This window comes from Camelina sativa, chromosome 16 (assembly GCF_000633955.1).
Source record: "Camelina sativa cultivar DH55 chromosome 16, Cs, whole genome shotgun sequence".
In the NCBI taxonomy this organism is placed as follows: domain Eukaryota; kingdom Viridiplantae; phylum Streptophyta; class Magnoliopsida; order Brassicales; family Brassicaceae; genus Camelina; species Camelina sativa.
The window spans coordinates 2,219,040-2,229,193 of record NC_025700.1 but is presented as its reverse complement, the minus strand read 5'-3'; the positions used below and the strand labels follow the sequence as shown (position 1 = coordinate 2,229,193).

Here is a 10,154-nt window from a genome sequence, read left to right as displayed (position 1 = left end):
TTTCAGAATTGACCCAATCACAAAATAAATACAAGGAGATGTAACAACGGCTTTGACAAGCCACACGATCCTCTTCGCTTATCTTCCTCCACCCAATCCAAATTGCGACACAATCTCTTTCGAATCCACGCGCCCTCTATCTTTTTTTTCTCAATACAATCGCCCATTAACAACAGCTTTCATGTTCACTCTTCTCATGATACTCCATCATCGTCGACCTTGACCCTGTTCTTGTTCCTGATAGGTTATAAATTTACTGCATCATCTCTCTCTCTCTCTCTGTTTCTTGTGTTGTTTAAGGTTCCCTGGGGTAATTTGGATAATGGGTCTTTCTTGTTGTAGGTTTTAGACGAAACCCATTATTGTTAAATCTGCTTCTGGTGTCTGCTTGTCTTTGAGTCACTGTATCTTACTCTTGGTATGTGATTTTTGTTTTGTTCTCCTTGGGGAGGTTCATTATTTTGGCTCAGATTTATTGATTTGTTGTTGTTTTTTTTTCCGGTGTGTTGTAAAAGCTATGAGATTGCTTAGAAGTAACCAGGACTGATTAAATTTGTCGAGACCAAAATGTTTCCCCTGTGCTCAGCCGCAAGCTGCCATTACCATTCTCAGGTGAGATTAATGGAAGCTAATAAGCTAATTGCTAGAAAAAATGATTACTTCGGGATCTGGGATGATATGGGTTGTTAGGGCTGTGGTGTATATGCTTTGTTATACAAAATGTTGGATTAATTTGCGTGGACCTCATAATGGATTGTTTCTGCAGATTTTATTGCCTGGCAATTGGCGAGGCTGTTCTTCCTTCAGGAGAGAGTTGATTCACAGATACAGTTCTGGTGATAATGCCTTCCTTGGTATCTCTAATGGAACACACCTGCAGAAGAGTTTCTTACCTCAAGCCACTGGGAGTTTCTTCACCGATACTATCGAAAAAATAGCACAACCAGTATCAATATTTGGAAGTTTGTGCCAGAATGAGTTGGACAGAATGAACTGCATGGTTTATGGCATGAGTGAAGATGTTGTAGTGGGTGATGGGGGACTGACATATGTAGAAAATGGAGAAGATGTTTTCTCTGTTGAAGCTGTTCCAGCAGATGTTTCTCCTGTTGAAGCTGTTGTAGTAGATGGTTCCCCCGTTGAAAGCCTTTCTGCTGAGACTTTAACCGAAAAGACCAGTAGCTTTATAGAGTCGGTTGAGTCGGGAACCAACTCGACTGTTGATATATCTCCTGATAGTTCAGTCTCTCTTCGGGATACTCTAGATCTGAATCCAGGATCACTTCCTGATTCCAAAGCTAGCATTGATGACTTTTCTTCTGGTGTCGAAGAGTCTTTCAGTTCTTCACTTCCTGATGCAAAAGCTAGCATTGATGACTTTTCTTCTGGTGTCGAAGAGTCTTTCAGTTCTTCACTTCCTGATGCAAAAGCTAGCATTGATGACTTTACTTCTGGTGTCAAAGACTCTTTCAGTTCTTCACTTCCTGATGCCAAAGCTAGCATTGATGACTTTTCTTCTGGTGTCAAAGAGTCTTTCAGTTCTTCACTTCCTGATGCGAAAGCTAGCATTGATGACTTTTCTTCTGGTGTCAGAGAGTCTTTCAGTTCTTCACTCCCTGATGCAAAATCTAGCATTGATGACTTTTCTTCTGGTGTCAAGGAGTCCTTTAGCTCATCACTAAACGAAGGAGAGAATGCTGTAAAGAACACTTTGGATTCCTTTTCCTCGTCTGTGACATCCATTACAAAGAATGCTTCTGAAGTTGTAGATAGTGCATTTAACAGAGCATTTTCTACGCTAGACCAAACAGGAGATATAGCTGGAGACAAGTTTTCAAGTTTTTCTACTGGCTTGAAGGAAGCTTCAAACAGAGCAGCTGTTATTGCCATTGATCTGTTGAGGCAATCAGTTGGTATTGCAGAGAGTTCTGTAACAAATGGAGTTTCATTTGTTGTGTACTCTTATGGGTCAGCCAAAGAATTACTTCCTCCAGATGTTAAGAGTGCCCTTAACTCGTCAGAAGATGTTGCTCTAAAAGTATTGAGTCCCGTGGGAGCTGTGTTGCAGCAGGTACTTTGTCTTATATACTGAAGGTTCCATTCATATTTTGATGGACTACATGTTTCTAACAGCATAATGATGACAGGTATCTGTTGCCATTGGAGGTTTGGAGAGAAATTTGGGTTTGGATCCAGATGACCCAATCATTCACCTTTTTCTTTTCGTAGGCACCACAGGAACCTTTTGGTACACGGCTTTCTTACCCTGGATGGATGTTAAATTTTCCTTTATTGAGAGGACAATGTAGTATAGAAGAATTTATATTTTCCACCAGATATTTGCAGGGTTCTATATCGGGTTTGGACATATGGTGGATATGCTGGAGATTTGTCTCCAAAGTCAACTCTGGAGCTTTTAACATCAAGAGAAAAGTCAGTGCTTGTAGATGTCAGGCCTGAAGTAAGATGCTCTTAAGTTTCTAACCAGTTCTCATTTCATGATATAGAACTTTTTCAAAACCCTTTTGGCTATTTCTTTCACATAATGTTCATCAAGGACTTTGAGTTGAAATAAAATTTGTTCATTCTGGCTACCGTCTTTTTGAAGGCCTTGAGAGAGAAAGATGGAATCCCTGATCTGCGGAGAACAGCTCGTTTTCGATATTCTAGCGTGACACTGCCTGAGGTTGGTTTCAGCATCCTCATTGTTGTTGAGCACAGCAGATATATAAACTCCACAGATGTACTTTATGAACACAAGGAACTACAACAGAAAATTAATGATCATATAATGTAACATCAAGTAGGATAAAAGACTTTCCTTTGTTCACAGATTTGTTCTTGTTCCTGATTCATGTTTAAGGTTGACGGTGCTGTTAAACGGCTACTGAAAGGTGGAAGTGAAGTGGAAGATATCTTGACAGCAGTAATCATCAAGAACTTGAAAGCAGTTCAGGTATCCACCTTCATGCCTCTTTTATAACTTGCTATGGTTTTGTGCATGCCCAAGCAATTCATTGGTGGAGTTTTCAATTTCTAAAGTATGCTGACTTCTCATAAACCTTGCTTACCCTGCTACTTATAGGACAGGTCCAAGGTTATTGTTATGGATGCTGATGGAACTCGTTCGAAGGGTATTGCAAGAGCTTTGAGAAAAGTTGGGATTAAGGCAAGTCATTTGGGACTAATTCACTTTGAGCGCTAGAGTTACCTTAAAACATTTTAAATAAGCTATTATTTGGTTGCTTATATTGTGACAGAGACCATACTTGGTGCAAGGTGGCTTTAGATCATGGGTTAAGGAAGGTATTCGTGTAAAAGAGCTGAAACCTGAGACAACACTTACCATCCTCAACGAGGTATCTATCACTGTTTTTTACTATCAGCCTTGCTATATTAATATATTGCTTGGATGAAATCAAAACCACTCTCTGTTCTTTTTATTAGTAAGTTAAACAAAACCTAAATTCTTCAGGAAGCTGAGGCGATTCTTGAGGACATAAATCCTTCTCCATTGCAACTAGTTGGAGTTAGTGTGGTATGCTTCTAATTTTATATTTCTTCTTCTGTAAAATATTAATCTCATCCTGACTAACCCGAGGAGATCTATGCAGGGTTTTTTTGCAGGATTGTATGCTTTATTTGGTGCGTTCAATTCTTTCTCATTTCCCCTTTAGAATCTCTCCTTCTCACAACAACATCAAGTTCCTCACTTCCCACTTTGCACTAACATGATTACTCTCTCACTCTTCCGCAGAATGGGAGAAAACACTGCAACTCATAGCTGTCATTGGCCTCAGTCTGGTATTTATATCCTTCACCATTTACTGACTTTCTATGCTTTACCCGTCAAATATAGTTTCTTTGTTTTTTTTTTCTCAAGTCTCAAACATTATGCAGACTGTATATCTACGACTTTCTTCATATGATGACTCCGAAGACTTCAAGGAAGACGTCAGGTATTAAAAGGCCGTCATTGTTCATTACGAAACCTCAGAAAAAACCTCTGATTTGTCTTACATAGACTGTTTCTTCTTTTTTCTTCAAGGCTGCTGTTTGCTCCAGTGAAACTCGGAGCTCAGGCTTTCTCATGGGCTGCAGAAAAACTTGAGACAAATGGTGTTGGCTTGCCAACGTCACCTTCTTCCTCAGATGTTCGAAGCCGTGTTTTGCAAGCTGCTGCTAAGCATGAATCTAAGCCGTCTGATGAAACATCTGAAAGTCTCCATGAGGATGCATCATCATCATTATCATCACCAGAAGAAGCTTTGAACAACGTTGATGTCTCAGAAGCGTAAAGGCTCCAACTTTTATTTCGTTTTTTATTTTTTCTTGTAATATCGAAGAATTACTTTTCTCGTCTCTCGGAACAGTGTTAACATTCATATAACTGTGACGACGACAAAGAAAAAAAAGTAATATTCAATTCAGACCACCTTTTGATAAATTTAATAACTAGTGGGGTCAAAAGTTAAATAAGAACAAAGTTGTAGGCTATAAAAGTAAAAACAAGTGACTTCTAACTAATCAATTTGGGCTTTAAGACCAATAACGAAAGGCCTTAAACGGGCACTTTAACGTAGGTTTAACCAAACGATTTGTCTTATTATATCCTCCTTAACTCTCTTAATATATATATAGCCATCTTTTAAAAATCCTGGCCTGGTTTTGGCACTTGAAGCTTGAGGGAGCAACAATGGGTGAGTTCATGTTCATCATACCCCAAACAATGCTGTCTCAATTTCGCTTTATATAGGTAGCAAAATACGAATTATGTTCCTCGCTCGCTTGATATGATCCGCTACAGTACTTGAATTTATACGTCCAATCTAACTAAACTTGGTTGATTGAGAAAACACATAGATTCAAAAAAATCGACAGGTCCTCTTTAAGTCCCAAAAGTTAAGGCCTTATGCCATGAGGTATCAGGTCAAATTCAGGGGAAGAAGAGGCAAGCCTCATTGTTGTCTAATAAGAAAAAAAGCTTTCCCCTTTCCTAAAAGATTACATTTTTTGTTGTGAATAGATGGCAAGACTGATTACCCTGACAAATACAACACTCCAAAGTATCGGTTTGTTGTTAGATTTGTATCCTTTTTGTTTGGATCCATTTGCATTTCATGTTTGTGTGTTTTCTATCTGTTATGGATGATGTTCTGTTTGATCTTGACCGGTGTTGTAACGTAGACAAACAAGGACATAACGGCACAGATTGTATCTGCAAGCATTGCTGGCGATACCATTATCGCTGCTGCTTATGCTCACGAGTTGCCCTATATGGGCTTCATGTTGGTCTTACTAACTATTCTGCAGGTGCTTTGCTCTTACGTTATATGTTAAAGAACACTAATCTCTCTCTCTCAATTCTCTTGAAATGATCACTTGCCTTGTGTTTATTGTAATGATGATTGGTTAGCATACTGTAACTGACTTATCCTAGCCCGCCGTGTCCTGAAAATTCTTGAAATAGATGCATAGTATGAAGGAAATCTCGAGGTTATACCTATAAAAAAAATGCTTCTTGTTTTGTTTCTTGTGTATCAAGGAAATGTTTCAATAATGTTCAGTTTTACATTAGGCCTCCGGAGAAGATTTCTCAGTGGAACCTACTGAGAATATGAGACCATTCCGTGCTCTTCTCTCGATGTTGGACTTATCAGAACAACTACTGGAAACCGTGTCTTTGGTGCTTTGAAGGTATGCGTTTAGATCATGTACATTTCTGTTATAATTGCTTCTAGTATCCATCAGAAACTTTGCTTAGCTTGGTATGTTTGTTGTAATAAAGGGTGCTCTTGATGGTGGTCTTGATATACCTCATTGCGACAAGAGATTTGCTGGATTCTCCAAAGAAAACAAACAGCTTGATCCCACAACTCATGCCAAATACATCTACGGTGGTCATGTCGCTGATTACATGAAGATTTAAATCCGGAAACAACTAGAATGTCTCTGTTTTCTCTGTGTACATTGCAAACTAAAACGTTTTGCAATTTCTTCCGTAGCCTCTAAACGAAGACGAGCCCGAGAAATTTCAAACTCATTTCAGTGAGTACGTAAAGAAAGGCATTGAAGCAAATGAGATGGAGGCATTGTACAAGAAAGTTCATGCAGCCATCCGAGCTGACCCGTTGGCTAGAAAGGCAGAGAAGCAATCTCTAAAGAAACATAAGAGGTTTAACTTGAAGAGGCTTACTTATGAACAGAGGAAAGCTAACTTGATTGACCGTATTCGTATACTTAACTCAGCTGGTAAAGCCATCGATGAAGATGACCAGTAGTGAAAACGTTTTCCTCCCTCTTTAAATCTTGGAAATTTCTTTATTTCCTTCTAGTTTTGATCTAACCCTTCGTGGCTTTAAATTTTCATTTTCGTTAAGCAACTTGTGATTTTTCTTCAGTGGACACATCTATGCAAGTTACTAAAATATTGTGTGTGTCGTCAGTTCACTATTCCAATAGTAGTCAGTTATGGATCGATCAGAACTAAAAATTTTGAAAGTGTAAGCCGATTTTAAAATTCCTAACAATATAAATGTGTGTGTCTATTTTTAATCAACCATAAGTAAAGAATGATATATAACAAATCAATCACTGGATTGTTGGACTGCCATTTTTGTTATTATGTGTTTTCATAAATATAAGGATATATATGAAAGAATTTAACTATTTAAGAACTCTTATATCTTTTGCAAATGTATATTTCTTGCCTATTCTTAAAGAAAAACACATCATTACCCAAAAAAAACTAAGTGCATGCAACAAAGGGGAATATATCTTCGACGAAAAAGGTAACAAATATTTTATTATTCTGTAAATAAATAAATAGAAACAAATTTTTTTATACATATTGTAAATAAATAAATAGAATAAAAACAATTATAAATATATTAAGCTCTTTTTTTTTGGACATATACAGATATTTTAGTTTAAACTACAAATTAGCACAAAATGAACTTGCAAGACTAGTTTGAGTTCTGTTTGGTTAACAATAATCTACTGCCTTGAGGTTTCTTTGTAAATGATTGGTGATGTCAAACTTCAGTTGTGGTGATTTAAAATAGTAAAAAAAAAACAAAGATTAAGGGTTAAAACTCTCGTTGATACATGAAGCAGAACTCAAATAATAAGAGACAAACCGAAAAACCCATAAACATTAATTTTGATGGATTTAGGAGATTGCAACTGAATTGATCAATTCTAACAAGTGTGAATTCTACGTAGAAGAAGTGATCTCCTTCTCCATTGTCGTCCATTTCGTCTATAACCTCGCAGTATCCCCTCTTTGTCATATAAGAAGTGATCTCCTTCTCCATTGTTTTGATACCAATTTTGATTGTTTGATGTATTTATTTTGAAATTTGCAAATTTTACTAGATGGACGAGTGCCAAAGTGAATTGATGGGCTTGCGACTTGCGAGGTATCGTATTCATGATTAGGTGGAATATACATTTTCTGTTATAAATCTTTGATGCTAATGGACTTTTTATGGATTCCTATTCACGCGATCTAAATGATTTTTTTCAAGAATATTATTATAATATAATTTTTTAAAAAAATGTAAAATAATATATTTGAATAAAGAAAAATTAGGAATATGGAAATCTATCCAAATTTTATCACTATGTTTGTATTTTAACTTAAGAGGGTGTATGGAATCACAGGAAAAAAATCCACAGGGATCACATAATCTTCTTTTAACAACTTACCTAAAAACAGGTTACTTCAAAAATCCCATTAGTTAATTATTATTTTTATATATAGAAGCTGAGAAAATTAAAATAATAAGTACTTAGTAATTTTTATCCCCAGATGGAAAAGAAAATTGACAGCTAATATTTCCAAAAGTTTTAAAAAACTAAAATTATGATTATTTCTTGTATTATCACAACTCATATCCCTTGAGTTCTTAGTGAGTTAAGCGTCCATACTTACACTCCAGCCACTATATAAATTTAGTTCACAACCCAACCCAAAAAAACCAAACAGAACTACTTTCAGTTCTTCTAAACAGAATAGTTTAAGCTTGTGAGAGAAAAAAAAAAAAAAAATCATGGAACCATCTAATGATGCTGAGACGGTGGAAACTCATCAAGGCGAGGTTACTACTAACGGCGTTTTGCCAGTATCTCCAATGCTCGTGACTGATGAGGATGCTCCGGCGAATCTCAGCCATGACGGAAGATATATTCAATACAACATCTTTCAGACTTATATCTTTAAAGTCACCGCAAAGTATCAGCCACCGATTACGCCTATTGGCAGAGGTGCTTCTGGCATCGTTTGGTAATATTACGTTCCTTTTAACTGAATCGTTTCATTTATTTTCCTAACCAGTTTGAGCTCTTGTATACATAACTGAATATAATACACATGTTGTGTGGTGTAGATGATGATTGTTGGTTGATAAAACTTTCGTCTTTTTTTTTTTTTATGAGAAGAACTCGAAATATTTCCATCTCTAAGATTCTTAAACAATTGTCTTTTTTTTTTTCATGAAAAAAAAGTAAATAAATGATATATCATTCATGCTTTCATGTTATATCTGTTACCTTAAAATCACTACTGACATAAGTTTTTATGAAATATTTTTTTGGACAGTTCGGCTATGAACTCAGAGACCCATGAGAAGGTGGCAATCAAGAAACTATCGCATGCATTTGATAACCTAATCGAAGCAAAGAGAACCCTCCGTGAAATCAAGCTTCTTCGTCACTTCGATCATGAAAACGTTCGTTTGGTTTCCAACCACACAATATAATTCTCTCACTTTTAAAATTTATATTTATTATTCTTTGACTAAAAAAGCTAATTATGTAATAAAATTTTATTTGTATAAGATTGTTGGAATCAGAGACGTGATCGTGCCTGCTAAGAGAGATTCATTCGAAGATGTTTACATTGTATATGAATTCATGGAGCACGACCTTTTTGGAGTCTTAACATCCGAACAAGAACTAACCAAAGATCATTGCATGGTTTGTGTTTGGAACTGTTTCTTGAACCGTAGAAATTATTTTATTAGAGAGCTTGAGAATATTCAATTAATGGTGTCCTCTCTGTCTTTTATTTGCAGTTTTTCATGTACCAAATCCTGCGCGGATTGAAGTACATTCATTCGGCCAATGTGCTACATAGAGATTTAAAACCGAGCAATCTCCTCTTGACTACACAGTGTGACTTAAAGATCTGTGATTTCGGGCTTGCTCGTTCCACTCCTGAGAGTCATGAAATGACTGAGTATGTTGTCACAAGGTGGTACCGTGCACCCGAGCTTCTGTTGGGCACTTCTGATTACACCGCAGCAATAGATGTTTGGTCCGTTGGCTGTATTTTCATGGAAATGATGAACCGCAAAACGCTCTTCCCTGGTAAAGATCAAGTTCATCAGCTTCGTTTGCATTTGGAGGTATAGTAAAATAAAGAACCCTTTCTTTTGTGCTAAGAACAGATACGTTTCGTGCGGCTCTTTAAAAAAAGTCCTGGCACTTTGTTTTTGCAGCTCATAGGCACTCCAACTGAAGAAGACCTTGAATTGTTCAGTGAAAACGCTAAGCGATACATACGGCAGCTTTCTAAGCATCCTCGCCAACCTTTCTCTGAGAAATTCCCGAATGTGCCTCCTTTGGCAATAGACTTGGTGGAGAAGATGTTAACATTTGACCCAAGAAAGAGAATCTCAGGTCAGTATTCTGTCAATTTATATATAGCCTCTTTTGCAGTTTTATTTGGATTCTTATCATCATTTGTTTTGCCACTTTGCAGTTAAAGAAGCGCTTGCTCATCCATACCTTAGCTCGTTGCACGACCCTACCGATGAACCAGAGTGCATGATGCCCTTCACTTTCGATTCAGATGAACGTTCACTCACAGAGGAGCAGATTAAGGAGTTCATCTACTGTGAAGCCCTAGCTTTCAATAATCCTGAGCAGCACCAGCATTAAGTGGCCTCCTTGGCTTGAAACAATTCCGAAAACAGCCGTCCATGTTTTCATTTCTATCCATGTTTTTGCTTTTCAAATCCTTGCAGTTTGAACCTTCTTATGTTATTTTTCTTTCCAGTTTGTTGAATTTCTTTGTATTTCCTGTTGCTTGGACTGAGAGTTTCTCAGAACATGTTGCATGTCGTTTAATTTTCTGCTGAATTCCCTCA

At 37.0% G+C, this 10,154-nt stretch overlaps 2 protein-coding genes and 1 pseudogene across 4 annotated transcripts; all 3 read left to right on the top strand.

The window, feature by feature from the left end:
* On the top strand, positions 53-4,437 carry LOC104749364. 3 transcript variants are annotated; one of them, XM_010470971.1, is made up of 16 exons: positions 53-244; positions 343-418; positions 516-612; positions 767-1,322; positions 1,389-2,071; positions 2,148-2,248; positions 2,347-2,461; positions 2,609-2,686; positions 2,864-2,956; positions 3,086-3,169; positions 3,261-3,359; positions 3,476-3,538; positions 3,615-3,645; positions 3,758-3,804; positions 3,901-3,959; positions 4,049-4,437. In XM_010470971.1, the coding sequence occupies exons 3-16, from the start codon at positions 568-570 to the stop codon at positions 4,296-4,298; spliced, it is 2,304 nt and encodes a 767-aa protein (XP_010469273.1). In that variant the 5' UTR covers positions 53-244; positions 343-418; positions 516-567; the 3' UTR covers positions 4,299-4,437. The 3 variants fall into 3 exon arrangements, with proteins under 3 accessions (XP_010469273.1, XP_010469272.1, XP_019094124.1); XM_010470970.1 differs by having other exon boundaries at positions 767-2,071; XM_019238579.1 differs by lacking the exon at positions 343-418 and having other exon boundaries at positions 767-2,071.
* LOC104753246 lies at positions 4,774-6,281 on the top strand (annotated as a pseudogene).
* LOC104749362 (mitogen-activated protein kinase 10-like) lies at positions 8,055-10,148 on the top strand. The gene is made up of 6 exons (XM_019238220.1): positions 8,055-8,287; positions 8,603-8,732; positions 8,842-8,979; positions 9,078-9,410; positions 9,504-9,684; positions 9,767-10,148. The coding sequence occupies exons 1-6, from the start codon at positions 8,055-8,057 to the stop codon at positions 9,943-9,945; spliced, it is 1,194 nt and encodes a 397-aa protein (XP_019093765.1). The 3' UTR covers positions 9,946-10,148.

Bases quoted from the DNA above. Each gene is read 5' to 3' on its own strand.
- LOC104749362 (XM_019238220.1), top strand. From the start codon at position 8,055: ATGGAACCATCTAATGATGCTGAGACGGTGGAAACTCATCAAGGCGAG. The intron at 8,288-8,602 runs GTAATATTACGT...TTTTTTGGACAG, and splicing joins GGTGCTTCTGGCATCGTTTG to TTCGGCTATGAACTCAGAGA. The intron at 9,685-9,766 runs GTCAGTATTCTG...GCCACTTTGCAG, and splicing joins CCCAAGAAAGAGAATCTCAG to TTAAAGAAGCGCTTGCTCAT.
- LOC104749364 (XM_019238579.1), top strand. From the start codon at position 568: ATGTTTCCCCTGTGCTCAGCCGCAAGCTGCCATTACCATTCTCAG. The intron at 613-766 runs GTGAGATTAATG...TTGTTTCTGCAG, and splicing joins GCTGCCATTACCATTCTCAG to ATTTTATTGCCTGGCAATTG. The intron at 3,360-3,475 runs GTATCTATCACT...TAAATTCTTCAG, and splicing joins CACTTACCATCCTCAACGAG to GAAGCTGAGGCGATTCTTGA.